This window comes from Gymnodraco acuticeps, unplaced genomic scaffold (genome assembly GCF_902827175.1).
Source record: "Gymnodraco acuticeps unplaced genomic scaffold, fGymAcu1.1, whole genome shotgun sequence".
In the NCBI taxonomy this organism is placed as follows: Eukaryota; Metazoa; Chordata; class Actinopteri; order Perciformes; family Bathydraconidae; genus Gymnodraco; species Gymnodraco acuticeps.
In genome coordinates, this window is record NW_022991774.1 from 21,065 (window position 1) to 41,202 (window position 20,138).

General features: G+C 45.2%; 1 protein-coding gene across 2 annotated transcripts; it reads left to right on the forward strand.

Annotated features, from left to right (window-relative positions):
• Positions 1 to 683: 683 nt before the first annotated feature.
• Positions 684 to 13,883, forward strand: LOC117535121 (CDK5 and ABL1 enzyme substrate 2-like). Of its 2 annotated transcripts, XM_034199451.1 has the most exons (10): positions 684 to 1,531; positions 2,692 to 2,828; positions 4,066 to 4,158; positions 6,767 to 6,841; positions 7,661 to 7,760; positions 8,791 to 8,953; positions 12,007 to 12,104; positions 12,569 to 12,675; positions 12,931 to 13,135; positions 13,657 to 13,883. In XM_034199451.1, exons 1-10 carry the CDS (start codon positions 1,160 to 1,162, stop codon positions 13,795 to 13,797), a joined length of 1,491 nt encoding a protein of 496 aa, XP_034055342.1. In that variant the 5' UTR covers positions 684 to 1,159; the 3' UTR covers positions 13,798 to 13,883. The 2 variants fall into 2 exon arrangements, with proteins under 2 accessions (XP_034055342.1, XP_034055343.1); XM_034199452.1 differs by lacking the exon at positions 6,767 to 6,841.
• The last annotated feature ends 6,255 nt before the right edge of the window (positions 13,884 to 20,138 follow it).

Here is a 20,138-nt window from a genome sequence, read left to right on the forward strand (position 1 = left end):
AACGAAATGCAGTTTAGCTTCTAACCAGGTGCAACAAGCAGTAAAGTGAAAAGTAATGTACACAATCTACAGAATAAAATATATAATGAATTGAATGATGAATAAACAGTGAGGGGTATGAATACACTAGATATACACAGCAGCCTGAGAGCAGTATGAACAGTGTGTATGAATATGCTAAGATATATAAAGTATGAAAACGGTAAGCAGTGCAAGTATAGTATAAAATATATGGATATTAATTTCATTATGATAAAAATTGTGGAACAATGATGAAAAATGTGAATGGATGTGGCGACGTAAAACTGACACAAAACAACAACAACATTTTGCCGAGCCAATTGGAGAGTTTCATCAGCAGCACGGGGTAAAAACCACCAATGAGCGCTCAGCTCGAGATACCAGCGAGTCGTTTCCCATCAAGCATTTCGCTTCCGCAGCCCATGGAGAGGAACTGCGCCGCCTCGCCGCGCCTCGCTCTCAAGGCTGCGGGCGTCTTTGTCCCGCGAGATTTCAACGTCTCATGTAGGCGGGCCTCCAGAGCAAGTCGGACAAAATGACTAACCGTCATGCAACGCACTAGCAAGACGTTGATCGAAACTGCGCAGGTCTCGCTTGTCTCAAACGTCTCAAACAAGCCTCTTATCTCTCTAGGGCTCTGATCAGTAGTACCAGCCACAGCCAATCAGCGCTCAGGAGGCGGGGATACTGCTGTAGAACTGATGTGTAATTTGTAAATTGTGTAATTTTGTAATTCATCTTTTTATTTTAATGCTTCTTAATTAATAGTAAGCTTACTTGCTGTACAAATGTACATTTCTCCTCTGTGGGAGGAATACATGTATTCTTGATTCTGACTACAGCCAACCAGCTGCCAGGAAAATACATCACTAAAGCCATAGCCAATCAGCGCTCAGGGGGCGGGACTACAGCATACCGGTACTACAGCCAACCAACAGCCAAGAGAAAACATCACTACCAGCCACATTCAATCAGCGCTCAGGAGGCGGGACTACAGCATGGTACTACAGCCAACCAGCTGCCGAGAACATACATCACTACAGCCACAGCCAATCAGCGCTCAGGGGGCGGGACTACAGCAGTAGAACCGGTTCCCGTTGCGTATGCGTTTCAACCAACGGCCGCATTTCTAAATAGAATGGCGACGGCTGTCTGCGGTCTGCAGTCCAACGGAAAACCGGGCAAAACACACCGAGAAACCCGCAGGAAAACCAAGGATTCCCGGAGGAGACAAGCGGCTCTATTGTTCCTCAATAATATCTCTCTTGACGGACGGCCGCTGTGGCAGCTCGGCGATGAAAACACGGATCCCACCGCGGCGGAGGAGCAGCAGAGAGACCGGGGAGATACGGAGGTTCCTCTGCCGCCGATCGAGATCCAAGAGCCGGCCAGCGCGGTGACACAACCACCGGTCTCTGGAGGAGGCTCGTCCTCCAGCGTCCCGGGGGTCCTCGGTCCTCCTCCCCGGCCTTCAGGAGGGATGTCTCCGGGGCCAGACGGTGCTAATGAGGTATTTAGAATGTATTTATTTAAGAAGATATGTTCTCTCTGTAGGTCTGAGTCTCTCTCTAAGGCACAATAAATCACTCTATTTACCCCGTTGATAATAACCAGTACAGGCTCGATATGCTCAGATATACTGGGAGCTGTGCTGGTCTTTAACCAGTTCACATCTATTATAGCTTTGATTCCTCCTCACCATATATAACTAGTAGAAGTACTCGTATCTAGTACTAGAGTAAAAGTAGAAGTACTCAGATCTTGTTTTTGAGTAAAAGTAGAAGTACTCAGATCTTGTTCTTGAGTAAAAGTAGAAGTACTCAGATCTTGTTCTTGAGTAAAAGTAGAAGTACTCAGATCTTGTTCTTGAGTAAAAGTAGAAGTACTCAGATCTGGTACTTGAGTAAAAGTAGAAGTACTCAGATCTTGTTCTTGAGTAAAAGTAGAAGTACTCAGATCTTGTACTTGAGTAAAAGCAGAAGTACTCAGATCTTGTACTTGAGTAAAAGTAGAAGTACTCAGATCTTGTACTTGAGTAAAAGTAGAAGTACTCAGGTCTTGTACTTGAGTAAAAGTAGAAGTACCAGAGTGTAGGAATACTCTGTTTCAGTAAAAGTCCTGCATTCAAAATGTTCCTCAAGTGAAAGTAGAAAAGTATTATCATCTAAATATAGTGAAAGTAGCGACAGTAAAAGTAGTCGTTGTGCAGATTGGTCCATTTCAGAATAATATATATGATATGTTTTATAATGATTGATCATGAAAGTGTTCTCAAAGCTGGTAAAGGTGCAGCTAGTTTGAATGGCTTTGTATACTGCAGGGTAGCTGGAGGATTTACTCCAGGTGGAACTAAAGATTTAACACTTGATTAGATTTCACATCATTCATCCACATCTGTAAAGTAACTAAAGGTATTAAATACATGTAGAGGAGTAGAAGTACACCATGTACCTCTGAACTGTAGTGGAGTAGAAGTACACCATGTACCTCTGAACTGTAGAGGAGTAGAAGTACACCATGTACCTCTGAACTGTAGAGGAGTAGAAGTACACCATGTACCTCTGAACTGTAGAGGAGTAGAAGTACACAGTGAACTACAGTTTCATGTTTCAGGTTAAACACACAGGTAGTTTTGATTGCCTTTTTGTTCATAATGTCTTTGCACTTCAGGTGTTCCTGGAGTTTGGCGGAGTGGGTGACCCTCTGACCCCCGACCCCCCCCTGTCCCCTCCTCCCGGGCACCAACCCTGCTCCCGGGTCAGATCCACGCCCGCTGCCCTGAGCCCGGCTCTGGACCCCCGGCAGAGGTGAGAGGCGAAACGGGCCTTTTAAAGGTCTCCTACCTTTAGGCAGATATGATAGATCTCAGGTTGTATACAATGTGATGAAAATAAGACATACTTTTTGTTGGAGTCAAGCTTATTGCAACTTGTGGATTTATCGATTTTTGGATAAGACGGAACCACGCAGCCCATCATGTCGATGATGGATTTTCACCCTCCGTCTGAAACCAGAGCCCAGGCTTAGGGGCTTATGCTGCGTTCACACCGGACGCGATGCGATGTTTGGGGGCGGCGCGATTACATGTAAAGTCAATGCAGACAGACGCGAATTCGCTCCGACGGCGAGCATGAAGCGGTGGACGCAGCACGAATCACGCGATTGAACTCTGCCGCGTCAAACGCGAGAGTTCTCGCGGAAGCCAATCAGCGGTGAGGATCTCAGCCTGCCGTCACTGACGTTCAACCAGAAAATATTAGCTGTTAGCACTCAGAGCTCACAGCTCCTCATATCTGTTCAGAAACTAGACAGAAGTTAAACCGCAGACTGTCTGTGTCATGGATAATACAGTCGCTGGTTTATTTATGTCTGTATAGGCCGTTGTTGTGAGTGTGGACGGTCGGAGCATATATAACGTTAGCTTAGCCAAGCTACATTCAGAAAACACGCATTTTAAAGGTTTTTCTCTGCCGTCTGTCTGCAGACTTGTCAAAGCATTAATTCATGGTTTTTACTAACCGGTATCAGTATGTTGTTACTTCGGCATCATTTTGAAACGTGTATGACAATTTAATCACAGTAAAATATGTTCGTCTTGTTGTAGTTGTAGCCCCCTTGCCAGCGCGTCTTGTTTGAATGATGCGAGTAAACACAGCTGGCAGCCGCGGTGAAACTCGAGCGATTAGAGCGAAGCGAATATTCGCATCGCGTCCGGTGTGAACGCAGCATTAGAGATGCCCCGCCCCCTTAGCTTATATAAAATGTGTTGGAGCACTAGCCAATAGGAGTGCGAGTATTATGTAGTGACGTCACTATGTCCCGGAAGTAAACAAACAGTGGAGGGAACGCAGGGATTTTAGCCCTTGCAGACCGTTTACATGCACTAACACGTGTAGAACAAAAATGAGAATCAGAATACCGTTTACATCTGTGACAATTACACCATTTACTAAATGCACACCCTGCAGCAGCTCTGAGGGTCGAGCAGCCAGGTGTGTAGCTCAGTTGAAAAGGACCTCTTTAATATTTCATGTTTGTCTTCAGGTTGAGGAACGTCTCTGGCTCTCCTGGACCCAAAGTGCCAAAGAAGGTCCACTTCATCAAGAGCATGAGGCAGTACGACACCCGGGGCTGCAGGTGAGTCTCTGCTTCACATAGACGCAACACACACATCCACACACTGCACACATCTACACACACATCTACACACTGCACAATACAGGAAGCCGTGTCACGAGTGGCTGCAGACGTTTCCTGTCAGAGAGAAACAAACAGAATCTGCAGCTTTGCTCAAATCAGAAATGTAGGATGTGGAAGGTAACACCGTGGCTGTTCAGCCCCCTGCTGTTCAGCCCTGTGCTGTTCAGCCCCCTGCTGTTCAGCCCCGTGGAGCCGGGACAGAAAACAGCTGTTAGTCCGGGTTCTCCTCTGACTCTGAACTCTGCGTTATTTCACTGTGTGTTTCTCATCCTTCCTCCACGTGTGTGAGTGCTCACTCCCTTCACCTCCACCTACGTGTGTGAGTGCTCACTCCCTCCACCTACCTGTGTGAGTGCTCACTCCCTCCACCTACCTGTGTGAGTGCTCACTCCCTCCACCTACCTGTGTGAGTGCTCACTCCCTCCACCTACCTGTGTGAGTGCTCACTCCCTCCACCTCCACCTACCTGTGTGAGTGCTCACTCCCTCCACCTACCTGTGTGAGTGCTCACTCCCTCCACCTACCTGTGTGAGTGCTCACTCCCTCCACCTACCTGTGTGAGTGCTCACTCCCTCCACCTCCACCTACCTGTGTGAGTGCTCACTCCCTCCACCTCCACCTACCTGTGTGAGTACGGGTCCAGGCTGCAGCCAGAGGATGATCTGTGTTTAGTCCTATCTACATTGCGTCCCCGCATCACCCGCCTGTGCGCCTCAAAGACGCAGACTCATCGTTCCCACTAAAGTAGGGCTGAGTGCAGCGGCGGACTGGCCATCTGTGTGTTCTGGAGAATCACAGAACGGCCGGTATCTCTCCGAGATGGGCGTCTGATTTCTCTAAACATATACTAACTTCTACTCTTCTGCATCTCTAAAGAGAGTCTGTGATCCTGACATTAAATCAGACTGCAGATACTTTATTAGTTTTCTCACAGCAGCAGAGAGTTAACAGATATGACACATAAGTAATACATAGCATCACATAAGAGGTAAAGTGGAGACGGTGTTGCTCAGCTTTGGTAATAACAAGTCAGATCTGCGTAGAAGAGGCTGCAGAGCTGTTGGTACCAGCGTAGAGTAACTGTTGACATTAATACTGCGCATCGGGAGGAAGTACTTTGGCTGTTGTATAGATAGTACTGTGTGCAGGAGCTGAGTGTGTGTGCAGGAGCTGAGTGTGTGCAGGAGCTGAGTGTGTGTGCAGGAGCTGAGTGTGTGCAGGAGCTGAGTGTGTGTGCAGGAGCTGAGTGTGTGTGCAGGAGCTGAGTGTGTGTGCAGGAGCTGAGTGTGTGCAGGAGCTGAGTGTGTGTGCAGGAGCTGAGTGTGTGTGCAGGAGCTGAGTGTGTGTGCAGGAGCTGAGTGTGTGTGCAGGAGCTGAGTGTGTGCAGGAGCTGAGTGTGTGTGCAGGAGCTGAGTGTGTGCAGGAGCTGAGTGTGTGTGCAGGAGCTGAGTGTGTGCAGGAGCTGAGTGTGTGTGGTTGCAGGAGCTGAGGGTGTGTGTGCAGGAGCTGAGTGTGTGCAGGAGCTGAGTGTGTGTGCAGGAGCTGAGTGTGTGCAGGAGCTGAGTGTGTGCAGGAGCTGAGTGTGTGTGCAGGAGCTGAGTGTGTGCAGGAGCTGTGTGTGTGCAGGAGCTCAGTGTGTGTGCAGGAGCTGAGTGTGTGCAGGAGCTGAGTGTGTGTGCAGGAGCTGAGTGTGTGTGCAGGAGCTGAGTGTGTGCAGGAGCTGAGTGTGTGCAGGAGCTGAGTGTGTGCAGGAGCTGAGTGTGTGCAGGAGCTGAGTGTGTGTGCAGGAGCTGAGTGTGTGCAGGAGCTGAGTGTGTGTGCAGGAGCTGAGTGTGTGCAGGAGCTGAGTGGTGTGTGCAGGAGCTGAGTGTGTGCAGGAGCTGAGTGTGTGTGCAGGAGCTGAGTGTGTGTGCAGGAGCTGCAGTGTGTGTGCAGAGCTGAGTGGTGGTGTGCAGGAGCTGAGTGTGTGCAGGAGCTGAGTGTGTGCAGGAGCTGAGTGTGTGTGCAGGAGCTGAGTGTGTGTGCAGGAGCTGAGTGTGTGTGCAGGAGCTGAGTGTGTGCAGGAGCTGAGTGTGTGTGCAGGAGCTGAGTGTGTGTGCAGGAGCTGAGTGTGTGCAGGAGCTGAGTGTGTGTGCAGGAGCTGAGTGTGTGTGCAGGAGCTGAGTGTGTGTGCAGGAGCTGAGTGTGTGTGCAGGAGCTCAGTGTGTGTGCAGGAGCTGAGTGTGTGTGCAGGAGCTGAGTGTGTGTGCAGGAGCTGAGTGTGTGTGCAGGAGCTCAGTGTGTGCAGGAGCTGAGTGTGTGTGCAGGAGCTCAGTGTGTGTGCAGGAGCTGTTATATGGTGGGAACAGGAGATTACTGTACTTATTGTTCTGTAATATGTATATATTATATACATAGTACAGGGTACGGTAGCTGTTGCTCGTAGACTTAGTACATCGATACGCAGTGAGTACAGTATTTAGTGGTTGTTACAGGGAGTACATCACAGTAGCTGTTTCCTGTCCACTGCTGACTGTGTGTGTGTGTGTGTGTGTGTGTGTTGCAGGATCGTGCTGATTTGTGCCAAGCGGTCGCTTTACGCCGCTTTCTCAGTGCTGCCGTACGGAGAGAGTCACCTCAGGTACAGACAGCACAGCACACACACACATCCCCATCACACACACCGTCACCTTTATGTTCTCATCCTCCTCATCACTCTCGGGGGGGGGCAGTGTGTGAGGTTAGGGTGATATTAAAGGTCTCCTATTGTGCTATTTTTAGTCATATATTATAGGTCTCAGGTCCTGCTTCTTCACACACACTCTCTCCAGCACAGGTTAGCTCTGAGTGTTAGCATGCTAATGTAAACACAGACCATATTAGGTCCAGAACACGTCTCATTGTTTCTGACAGCAACGTTTCTGATTGGCCCGTGGGGGTAAAGCCCGCCCACATTTGAGTAATGTGGTCACGCCTCAGCAAATCTGGATCAGCTCCGTTGATTTGGGGGAAAAGTCAGGATTTGGAGATTTTGAAGAAAAAGTCAGAATTTGGAGATTTTGAGGAAAAAGTCGGAATTTGGAGATTTTGAGGAAAAAGTCAGGATTTGGAGATTTTGAGGAAAAAGTCAGGATTTGGAGATTTTGAGGAAAAAGTCAGGATTTGGAGATTTTGAGGAAAAAGTCAGGATTTGGAGATTTTGAGGAAAAAGTCAGGATTTGGAGATTTTGAGGTAAAAGTCAGGATTTGGAGATTTTGAGGTAAAAGTCAGGATTTTGAGGAAAAAGACAGAATTTGGAGATTTTGAGGAAAAAGACAGAATTTGGAGAACATGGTTTTGTTTTCCGACACTTTGAGAGTCTCCTGACACGCCGGCAGGGGACACATGTTGATGTTGAGAAGACATCACAAAGTGCATTTTGTATGATAGGAGAGCTTTAACACAGTGTTTCTCCTGCAGTGATGCTAAGCTGGAGGCTCACAGGCAGAGGCTCTCGTCTGTAGTGGCTGCCGACCTGCTGCCGTCGCTGGAGGGCGTCGAGCTGGGAGACCTGGGGAAGGTACGTGCAGACCAGAAACATACCAGAGGGTGTTGTAGATATTTAATTGCTCTTTTTACTGCTCTGTTAGTGTACACTTTTATTATGTGTTGACTGTATCTTCGTAACTCTGGCACAACAATTTCCTTCTGGATAAATAAAGTCTCATCTTATCTAACGTACATCAGATCTGACATTTAACTGGTGCACAAATCATAGGATCCTTTATCTCTGATGTGAGGGTCACAATTCATATTCACTGTCCAGGACATGGCTGGGCTTTATATCAAATGTTTTTTTACACAGACTCTAGGGCTGCATCATAATCTCGATTATTTGGGTCAATAATTGTAATTGCGATTTTTAAATGCGATTATTCATTGACTTTGAAAACATTGGAGAAAAAAAATGTGAACAGTATGTTTTTAACAGTTGATTTCCCTGAACGTTAAGTTTAATTCAACTGAAAAAATAAGTAATAATACAAAAATAATCGTTTTATTTCGATTACGTTGTTTTCGTAATCGTTGCAAGCCGTAATCGCGATTAAAATACGATTAATTGAACAGCCCTAACACACTCTCTCTAATACAGGTTAGCTCCGAGTGTTAGCATGCTAATATGAACACAGACCATATTACTTCCAGAACACGTCTCATTTTTTCTGACAGCAACGTTTCTGATTGGCCCGTGGGTCTAAAGCCCGCCCACATTTCAGTAATGTCGTCATGACGCAGCAAATCTGGATCAGCTCCGTTGTTCCCCGTTTTTAGAGATGTGGGTACGGAGGAAAAGAGAGAGGGGTTTGTTTCCTGACACTTTGAGTGTCGGGGACACACCGGGGACACAGGGGACACAGTGATGTAGTACAAATACATAAAAAAGTGACTTTCGCATGATCGGAAACCTTTAAGATAACAACAATCTGAACTCTTCTCATCTCTCTCTCTATCTCTCTCTCTCTCTCTCTCTCTATCTCTCTCTCTCTCTCTCTCTCTCTCTCTCTCTCTCTCTCTATCTCTCTCTCCTCTCTCTCTCTCTCTCTCTCCAGACGGTGTCGTACGCCCAGTTCCTGTTCCCCACCAACGCCCTGGTGAGGCTGAAGAGTGGGGGGGCGCTGGACACTGCTCAGACCCCCCAGTCCCGTTTCCGAGGCAACGGGCAGAGGACCTTCACCCCCGCCCGCCTGAACAACAGCGTGGCACCAGAGCCCAGTACGTCTTTATCACACACACACACACACACACACACACACACACACACACACACACACACACACACACACACATACACATACACATACACACACACACACACACACACACACACACACCACACACACTGCCCCTCAGGTATATTTAGTAGTGCTGGGGGGAAACGATTATTTTGAAAACGATTAATCGGGCGATTATTTGATCGATTAGTCGACTAATCTAACGATTATTTTTCTGTTGTTCAATTCATAAAAACGTAATGTAAAAAAAACGTAATGTAAAACAATTTTTTTTCACGATACTGTGTCTCAGGGGATCTTAATATTTAAGAACCTATTAATGTGTTATACCAGATTAACGGAAATAATCTCAGCTAACTGACGATACAAACCATGTTTACCAAAACAAAACACAAGTCTCATAAGAAGCATCTAAATGACCCCTGAGCGAAAAATGCTAACGGACATTGGCACAGAACTCAAGATAAAAGTACCCTTATTACTTATCGTAGCTGCACATACAAGATATCCGATTAAAGCTGAGACTCCACAGATTATGTAGGTACATAGTATCATCACTGAGTGATCCGGACTCGCGACAGGGGAAGCAAATACAGTCATCACAACACGTACCTTCACAGAGCTTCTCGGGAGATCGTCTCACCACCGTAGCTGTCAATCTGATCAAAAGACGTGTTCAATGGCATTCAAATGAGAAAAAACGCGGCTGAATCGGTTAATCCATAGGTTTTTAACGTCTATGTATAAAAAAATGATTGAATTTATAATCCATAATTCCATTTTATGTAAAAAATCGGAGAGCAAATGTTAGCTGCTAATGGTAGCCACCACAGCTAGCTGCTGCTTCTGCTAGGCTATGCAGCAGTCTCAGTGAGATATAAATTAGGGCCGGGACTCGATTAAAAAAATTAATCTAATTAATTAGATGCTTTGTAATTAATTAATCGAAATTAATCGCATTTTTAATCACATATAAATATTTGACCTAAGAACAGTGAGAAGCAATTTTTTTCACATGGATTTTAGTATACCATTAGGCGCATTCACACCGCAGTACTTTTCCCACAAAGGTTCATGAGAACTTAGTTCATGAGAACTCTTTGAACCTGGGGGTGGATTAGGCAAATGAAGCCGCTGACGTCACTTCTTCTTCTTCTGCTTTGGGTTTACTGGCAGGCCGCAAACCACTTCACGGCGTATACTGCCGCCCAAAGTCCCCGGCCGGAAGTCCCCGGAGTTGGGGACTGGCTTCAGTAGAAGCTGCTGGGAGTCCCAGCAGCCTTCCGAGTAAATCGCCAGAACGCCGACACCTCCTTATCTCCACCGCTCCCATGTTTTATTTTGTGTTGCCATAAGTTAGTCTCTCTGCGTTTCTGCGCTGGGCTAATGCTAATAATGCTAATAATGCTAATGCGAGGATAATAAAATGGCGGCTTCACAAAACTTTTTGGGAGTTTTACGGGGCGTGGTTTGCAATCCGCCCAGCCAATCAGAAATATAGCTCTTTTCTCACAAGAGAGCCGTACGAAAGTCCCTGCTCTCTAGCAGCTCTCTGCTCTCTAGCAGGGACTTTCGTGGGGGTAAAAAGGTTCTCATTAACTAATTTTAGTACCGGCTCTTTTTGGTGTGAACGCGATAAAAGAGGCTAACGTCCACGCTAGTTGCTATATGTTTTGCATTGAGGTGATACTTGAGGCTTGATGTGCTGCGATGGTATGCGAATTCCTTTTTGCATAATTTGCACACAACCGTGCTCTTATCGACGCTTCCATCCGTCCGTTTTTTAAAATAACATTTCCCACTGTTGTTCACTGTGGTTTGTTGTTGTCTGAAGTCATGAACGTTAGTTGGTGCTCCAGTATAATCGGTACGCCTGAAACTCATCCAGTGAGAAACGTTCCGCGGTGCAAAAATAAGTGCGATTAAAATGCGTTAATTTTTTTAACGCGTTAATTTTTGTGTAATTAATTAATCTTAATTAACGCGTTAAAGTCCCGGCCCTAATATAAATATATAAATATCTTTGCGTTTTGGACTAACTTTAAAATATTCCCATGCTTTTGAAGACCTAGGGCGAGATGTTTTCGTTTGGGGGCTTCGTGCGCAATCCTGTGAGGAGGAGGTGGTAGCCGTTTCAGTCTCCATTGTGTTTGAAGTGCGATTGCGAACTGCTTGTTGCTTTGGGTGACCCACGTGTGTGTAGCGACGTGTCGACGCGGAAATATGTCGTCGACGATATTTTGAAGTCGACGCGTCGCTACAGCACTAATATTTAGCTTGCATTATGATATGATGTGATATGAATAATAATGGAACACATCAACGTCTGCACTCACAGTGACTGTACTTAATGTTACTCTGATCCGGTTACTTGTGTTGTGGCAGATATTTAATTAAGCTTTCTTAACGCTAATGTTATAATAGTCAGATTGCTCTGAAGATGGAGGTGATATTCTATTAATGTTCACGTTCACACAGTCGGTGAACTCCGCACACTGAGCTCTGATTGGTCAGCAGGCGGTGCTTTCACTGAGTTGAGCTCTTAGCCTGCAACCTAACCTGCTCCGGGGCAGGTTAGCCGCTAAGCATCAGTTACCATGGAGATCTAGCCTGCTAAAAAGAGAACCAGCTTCGGAGGACCGGAAACCCATAGTTAACCTGAAGTTAGCCGCTAAGAGAACATCCGGCTTCGTAGTACAGGCCTCGTGTGTGTGTGTGTGTGTGTGTGTGTGTGTGTGTGTGTGTGTGTGTGTGTGTGTGTGTGTGTGTGTGTGTGTGTGGTGTGTGTGTGTGTGTGTGTGTGTGTGTGTGTGTGTGTGTGTGGTGTGTGTGTGTGTGTGTGTGTGTGTGTGTGTGTGTGTGTGTGTGTGTGTGTGTGTGTGTGTGTGTGTGTGTGTGTGTGTGTGTGTGTGTGTGTGTGTGTGTGTGTGTGTGTGTGTGTGTGTGTGTGTGCTTCCGGTGTATTAACTGTGTGTGTAGGTGTATTAACTGTGTGTGTGTGTAGGTGTATTAACTGTGTGTGTGTGTGTGCAGGTGTGGAGGAGGTGGTGGAGTACGACCCCAACCTGCTCAGTGACCCTCAGTGGCCGTGTGGCCGACACAAGAGGGTCCTGATCTTCGCTTCATACGTGGTGAGAGATCGCTCCTTTCTCTAAGTGTGATTACGTGCAGGTAAATAATCAACAAGGACAGATTATTCACTAAGCTCTTAAAGACGATGTGAAGAGAAACACCTAGAGCTGAAGAATCCATTAGTCTTTGGACACAAAAATAACCAGTTGCTATTTTGGAAAAGCTATTATTGATTTGGAGGAAAACACAGTGTAGCTGCAGGTCTTAGAAAGCCTTACACATACCTGCGTGCATACCTGCAACACAGGACTTTCTGTTCTTATTGTGTGTAAGATATTCAGGACAGGGCTGTTTTCATTTGACCTGTGAAACGATGGACTGTTGGAGATACGTCCCGCTGACATGCTGCAGAGTGGACCCTCTCACGGCCACTCTGCAGTCTGTGTCCAGCCTCAGGGTCCTTGGTAACCGTTATAAGTCTGCAGCGCTGTCCTTCAGACTGACTCCTCTCTGCTCTCTGCAGACGACCATCGTGGAGTACGTGAAGCCTTCAGACCTGAAGAGGAACATGAACGAGATGTTCAGAGAGAAGTTTCCTCACATCAAGCTGACGCTCAGCAAGATACGAAGGTACACACACATCTTAATATTTCACATCACTGAGGAAACTACAAAACAAGACATTACTTGTAAATCAATAAAGTGTACGTTCATGTTTGTAGTTATTTGTGGAGTTTGTTGGTGTGTTTGTTTTAAGACGACACGTGGATCTTTGGATCGGTTCACAGAAACATTGAGGAGAGAAATCTACATGTATAGAAACATTTTACAGCCTGAACCCCACGAGTTCTCCAGATACGACTAACCCCTCTCTCTCTCCCTCAGTCTGAAGCGGGAGATGCGAGCGATGAGTGAGGACTGCGGCCTGCAGCCGGTCACCGTCGCCATGTCCTTCGTTTACTTTGAGAAGCTGGTGCTGCAGGGCCGCCTCAACAAGCAGAACAGGAAGCTGGTGGCGGCGACCTGCGTCCTGCTGGCAGCCAAGATCAGCAGCGACCTGCGGAAGCCTGAGGTCAAACAGCTGATCGACGTGAGGACACACACACACACACACACATAGACCGAGCAGTGAGGAAACACACAACAACACACACAGAGCCACAAAGAACACACAAAAAAGCTTGTCTTGTATTTTATTGAGAAATTCCCCAAAAGGATGTAAAACAATTAAATCAATAAAAACACAATAAGTCAAATCCTCATTATTCAATAGCATCAAACTGTGTGTGTGTGTGTGTGTGTGTGTGTGTGTGTGTGTGTGTGTGTGTGTGTGTGTGTGTGTGTGTGTGTGTGTGTGTGTGTGTGTGTGTGTGTGTGTGTGTGTGTGTGTGTGTGTGTGTGTGTGTGTGTGTGTGTGTGTGTGTGTGTGTGTGTGTGTGTGTGTGTGTGTGTGTGTGTGTGTGTGTGTGTGTGTGTGTGTGTGTGTGTGTGTGTGTGTGTGTGTGTGTGTGTGTGTGTGTGTGTGTGTGTGTGTGTGTGTGTGTGTGTGTGTGTGTGTGTGTGTCCTCGTCCTCGTCCTCTTTAACCTCCCCTCTCCCCCGTCTGGAGCAGAAGCTGGAGGAGCGGTTCCGGATCAACCGGCGGGAGCTGATCCCTCTGGAGTTCCCCGTGCTCGTGGCTCTGGAGATGGGCCTGTATCTCCCCGAGAGCAAAGTCATGCCCCACTACCGCAGACTGGTGCAGCAGGGCTAGAGAGAGAGAGAGAGAGAGTGTATGTGTGAGGGGGGGGTAGACCAGCAGAGAGAGAGAAAGGGGGAGAGAGAGAGAGTGTGTGTGAGGGGGGGGGGGGTAGACCAGCAGAGAGAGAGAAAGGGGGAGAGAGAGAGAGTGTGTGAGGGGGGGGGGGGTAGACCAGCAGAGAGAGAGAAAGGGGGAGCGAGAGAGAGAGTGTGTGTGTGTGTGTGCGTGTGCGGGGGTAGTCCAGCAGAAAGAGTGGGTCGACCAGTTAATAAGCTCTGGTGTTTGAAACTATAACTCTGGTACTATTTATTTCCTGTAAATGAAGGGTAGTTTACACTCGTGTGTTTGTCTCTGACTCTGTGTGTGTCTGTCTGTGTCTCAGTGTGTGTGTGTGTCTCTCTGTCTCAGTGTGTGTGTGCATGTCTCAGTGTGTGTGTGTGTCTCTCTGTCTCTGTGTGTGTGTGCATGTCTCAGTGTATGTGTGTGTCTCTGTGTGTGTGTATTCATGCCCTCTATGTTAGAGATGTGCAGCGAGCACGTTAATTGTGCTTTTATCTTGGTGTCCAGTGACCCGGTTCCTTTTGGTACGTCCTTGTATTCTCAATGTACGGAAGCCCAGAGGGGTCAAACGATAATGTGGTGATCCGTCCTGCACCTTCCTCACTTCTATACGCAGCCTGTATAGGGTGCATTACGAACTACAAAGAACCATACTGTTGATTTTTGTAAATGCCTTTTCTTTAAAACTCACTGTGAAGTGTTTTTAGCCATTTTACTGAAACATGATACTGTAGAGGTTTGCCTCTTATTTAAGAAGTGGCCTTTTTAATTTATGTATTTTATTGTGTGTGCATCAATAATCCTGCCACTTTCATGTATTGATCCGGTGGCAGCTGTGTCCCGACTGTGGAGGCGTATTTATTAGTCATTTTTTATATATTATCAAGAAACACTGGAATGTATTCCTCTGTATTTTTCAGTTCTCAGGAATTTTACTTTCTAATCTTTAACAGCTGATGAGATCGAACCCAAAGAGACGTCTGAGTGTCACTCACATGTGGTCAATGGACGGTAACTGACTGTACTGCTGTCACACATTTAGCTGTTTGTTTATGGGTAAAAAAAAGTGCCTGAAATCATCATATATATTTAACGTTGACATTTCAGAGTCCTGCTGCTGTTCACATGTTTAAATGTTGAGGTTGTTGTTGTCGTCCGGGAAAAATAATCACAAGTTGTACTTTGACTGTGCTACGATAACCGTCCGAACAGATCTGTACCTGCACATGTTGTACTTGTATGGTTTAAATGGGTGAATATTCATTGTTTTTCTTACGGTAAAATGAATGTTTTTTCAAATATATTTTCAGAGTTTGAAAAATTCATGCAGCGCTTCTGTTTTTTGACTCAATCATTCATGAAGCTGTAAATCTCCTCGAAGCGGAACAGGTAATATATAGAGTCCACAGTAAGTCATTAATACTATGTTGTCGAATATTAAACAAGAAACTACATAGTAAAGTACGTCGAATATTAAAAACACGACATAGTCGAATGTAACCCCTGATTACTAAGACATTATGAGACCCCTTTCACTTGTTTTAAGGCTTTGCAATAAATACACAGACTGATATAAATAATTTATTTGTTTTATTAATAATTAATTACAAAAATAATAATTAGAAACTAAAATAGTCACTAGATTGAATAGAATATTGAGATTTAGACGTTTTAGACGATTCTTCATGTAAGCCTAGAAACTAGTGTGATTCGTTAAATCATCTGTCATTCTAAACCAGTGGCGAGCCTCTGAGGGCCTAAGATATTCTAAAAAATAATATTTTTTTAGTTATATTTCTCATTAGTTTTACCAAAATAACTTGATTTAGTTGTATTTAAAATAACATTTCCAAAGAAATAAATCCTTCGAATCTGCCTGTTCAGTTTCTGTTGGAATGTGAAGGGTTAAATGAAAGAAGCTCGTCTCTGCGAGTATAAAATAGATAGCTATAAACTATAGATATAAGATAACTTTAACAAGATGCCTGTGTGCTTAGTACCAGGTTGTTATCATACCAGCAATAGGCGCATTCACACCGAAGTACTTTTCCCACAAAGGTTCATCAGAACTTAGTTCATGAGAACTCTTTAGTTCTCATGAACTAAGTACAGATCGCGTTCACACCGGAATAAATCCCTGGGGGAGGATTAGGCAAATGAAGCCGCTGACGTCACTTCTTCTGTTTTGGACTTTTTCTCCCACGAAAGTAACTAGGCCTACTCTCTAGCAGGGACGGAAGGGGATGAAAAGGTTCTCATGAACTAATTTGAGTTCCGGCTCTTTTTGGTGTGAACGCAACATTTCGGAACTAAAGTGGGAAAAGTACTGCAGTGTGAACGCGCCGCAACAAGATGCCTGTGTGCTTAGTACCAGGTTGTTATCATACCAGCAATAGGCGCATTCACACCGCAGTACTTTTCCCACAAAGGTTCATGAGAATTTAGTTAATGAGAACTCTTTAGTTCTCATGAACCGCGTTCACACCGGAATAAGTCCCTGGGGTGGATTAGGCAAATGAAGCCGCTGACGTCACTTCTTCTTCTTTGGGTTTACTGGCAGGCCGCAAACCAGTTCACGGCGTATACTGCCGCCCAAAGTTCCCAGAGTTGGGACTGGCTTCAGTGGAAGCTGCTACTGAAGCCTTCCGAGTAAATCGCCAGAACACCGACATCTCCTCATCTCCACCGCTCCCATGTTTTATTTTGTGTTGCCATAAATTAGTCTCTCTGCGTTTCTGCGCTGGGCTAATGCTAATGCTAATAATGCTAATGCGAGGATAATAAAATGGCGGCTTCACAACACTTTTTGGGAGTTTTACGGGGCGTGGTTTGCAATCCGCCCAGCCAATCAGAAATATAGCTATTTTCTCACAAAAGAGCCGCTCGAAAGTCCCTGCTCTCTAGCAGCTCTCTAGCAGGGACTTTCGAGGGGGTAAAAAGGTTCTCATGAACTAATTTTAGTACCGGCTCTTTTTGGTGTGAACGCGATAAAAGAGTTCTCATGAACTAAGTTCGCATGAACCTTTGTGGGAAAAGTACCGCGGTGTGAATGCGCCTATTGCTGGTATGATAACAACCTGGTACTAAGCACACGGGCATCTTGTTGCGGCTCGTTAATGGGTCTTGCTCGTTCTTTCGCTTCCCGTCTGATGAAAGGACCAGGAGTGGCTGGATCAAGTTAGCTACCTAGCTAGTAGCTAGCACGTTAGTTAGCATTACAGCCTTGTCATTTTTATTAGCCTTAACATGAAGTGACATTAAGTAACCCACAATGTTAAACAGTAAGAGTAGTAGTCATATTTCGTGAACCCTTTGAAGAGTACTGTCACCGGTGAGATCATTCTATAATACACAATTTAAGCCCGGGGGAGAAATGCTAACACTAACGCTATATTAGCATCGGCGAACTGTTCTACTTCATGCTATCTGCACAAATGGTTTACATTAAGATCAGGCAGTTCAGAGAGAATCAAAGGAAGGCAGGCAGCTTTGTATGACATTCTTCTGGACGTGTTTCATTGTGGTGATAGTGAGGGTAGTGAATCGTTTTGTTGACAAGACAGTAGTGACGGCCATCTTGGTGACGTGTGTTGTTGTGGGAGACCAGGGTTGCGTTCGGATAGTTTACAAATCAGCTCCTAAATTCTAACCCTATCTCCTATTCCTTGACCTCTGAGTGAAACGTGACGGGGTTAAGGTATAGTGGATAGGAGAATTCAAAAGGATTTAGGAGAAGAGACTGCGGTACTTTAGAGAATCCGAATGCACTTTCACTATCCGACGTGTTTATGATGCGCCAGCGGACGTCATTGTGTGCGTCTGCTGCTGTGGGGAAACTATGGAAACTACAGTTTTCTATACAGCGGACTTCAACATGTGTATAACAGTGGCGGCTGGTGGAAAATATTTTTGGTGGGGCTATGGAAATAGGGACCAAACCATACTAAGGCGGTCCGGGGGGATTCTCCCCCGGAAGAAATGTTGGTTTAAAAATATGAGATAATCCATAATCTGAGTGTGAATCTTCCAAAACTGTGCAACAGTACAGTCGGCCCACACAAACTGCAGAACACTGGTGCTTTGGGAACACTCAAATGATTTAATTCCCATTTAAAATCAGGAAATACGAACATTATGTGTGTGTGTGTGTCATACTTGCCAACCCTCCCGATTTTCGCGGGAGACTCCCGATTTCATTGCCCTCTCCCTGGTTTCCTCCCGGGGTCATATTTCTCCCGATTTCTGACAAAATCTGATTTACTCACGACTGTTTCCACTCGGACTTTAATACAGCTACACCATTGTTTGGTTTCCATGGTAGCACGTCTCTTTAGCAGCGCGCGCAACTCAAAGTTTGAGAGGGTGAGGAAGATGACAAACAAGAATCAACAACTCCACCCTCTGCTCACTCCTTTCCTGTAAAATACAGGTCCAGCCCACACATATGCTCCATGGTGCTACAGGCATTGCCCTTACAACTACAATAAGCATGTAAATGTTAATCTACAGCTCCGGCGATCCACTAGCACCGGAGTCTCCACCTGCAGACAACTACTGTAGCGTCACCTTGGATACGAGTCCAAACAACTCACAGACACACAGGCCAGGGCCAGAGTTCCCGTTAGAATATTTTTTCGCCGGTCAACATGTCCGTTAAAGTTAAATCTTCCGGACAAAATGAGAAAAGTGCCGGTCAAAGGTCTTCTTTGTTATTTATTGAGCTTTAAAACAAATTGAGATGATTCGATATTAAACAAATTAACTACATTATTCAAAAGTGTAGGCTACAGTAATTTACAATAACACGGGAATAATAAACGGACCGCTCTCCCTCTCCTGACAGCCCGTCAGTATCATGCAGCTCCTGGATCCAGTAATGAGTGACCCGACAGTAAAACTAAACATATCTATAACTAGTTTAGGTAGTTTGAGAGGTAATTAAAATAGCTACGTGTGATATTCTAACCTGAAGTGTGTGTTGTGTCCGCTCACCGCTGCATGTGATCATGCAGAGCTGCGTGTTGACTCGTCAGCAGCAGCTGATCTCTCTCTCCCGTCAGATTAGACTTCACTTGCGTTTATGTCCATATCGATCAGATCCAGCTAGTTCTAGCTAATAATATGACTACCTGCTTATTAAAAGACACCTAAACAATAAGTGTCGCTATGCAACCGGGTGAGGCCACAAAGTATAGCGCAGCATTATGCATTTGTTTACATGCCCACCGGAACCCTGAGGCATTACCAACAGATCAACGCACAATCAACCCATACAGGACATCTCTTTCTCCACATTAAGTGTTAGACTTTGGAATGGACTATTCTTGTCTGTCACATAAATGGCGCAAGTGAAGCGGTATTGCGCTAAAGGGAAATTATTTTGAACGGACACTTTGACCGGAGAGATTTAGATTTGCCGGTCTTCAGCATATTTTACCGGTCGTAGTCCGGTAATTACCGGCTAACGGGAACTCTGGCCAGGGCGCTGACACGGCGCCCTTTGAGCATCAGATCTGACGACGCTGATTGGCTGAAATTATGTTTCGGCGGCATAGTATACAGATAGCAACAGTCAGCAATGTGTTGGCTGCTGCTGCTCTAGCTGAGGGCTCCTTTCTACCGCCCAGACGAGAGAGGGTAATGATGCACGCTGCGGCCAGGCAGGAAACATGTGACTTATCAGTAACTTTAGACATCGTAAAACAATTTTAAACGAGATTTTATTGTAGATTATACATTTTACTGATACCAATTATATAATATTTACCTTGTTCATTAAAAAAAAAAAAAAATATATTTTTTAAAAATATATTTATATATATATATTTTTTTTTTAATGACAATCAAACATGTGGGAAGAGGGGGCCGGCCGCCACTGATGTATAATAAGAACAACGGACTCATCTAGAGACTGCACCGTGCTCTGATGCTGTTGCTTTATGCTTTATGAACAACAGAGAAACATATTCTTCATGACCAAAGTTGGAATTGAAATAAAAAAGTGAAACTTATGCTGTTACCCTCTCCCTCCAGTCCACATTAATACAAATGATCCCAATACGTATGATTGTATGAACTATGGAAATATCTTAAATTCAATACAAATGTATTTATTATAAACGTTAGTCTTTAACACCTATCACTGTGTATATCACCATTCGAACATCTTTTAAAAGTTGAACAACCCCACACAGCTCAGTGAAATGTTGACTTTATTTGATCATTTCAGTAAAAACTAACGTTCATATTTCTCTTTTTGATTATAATACTGATGAACGTTCAAAACAAAGCAC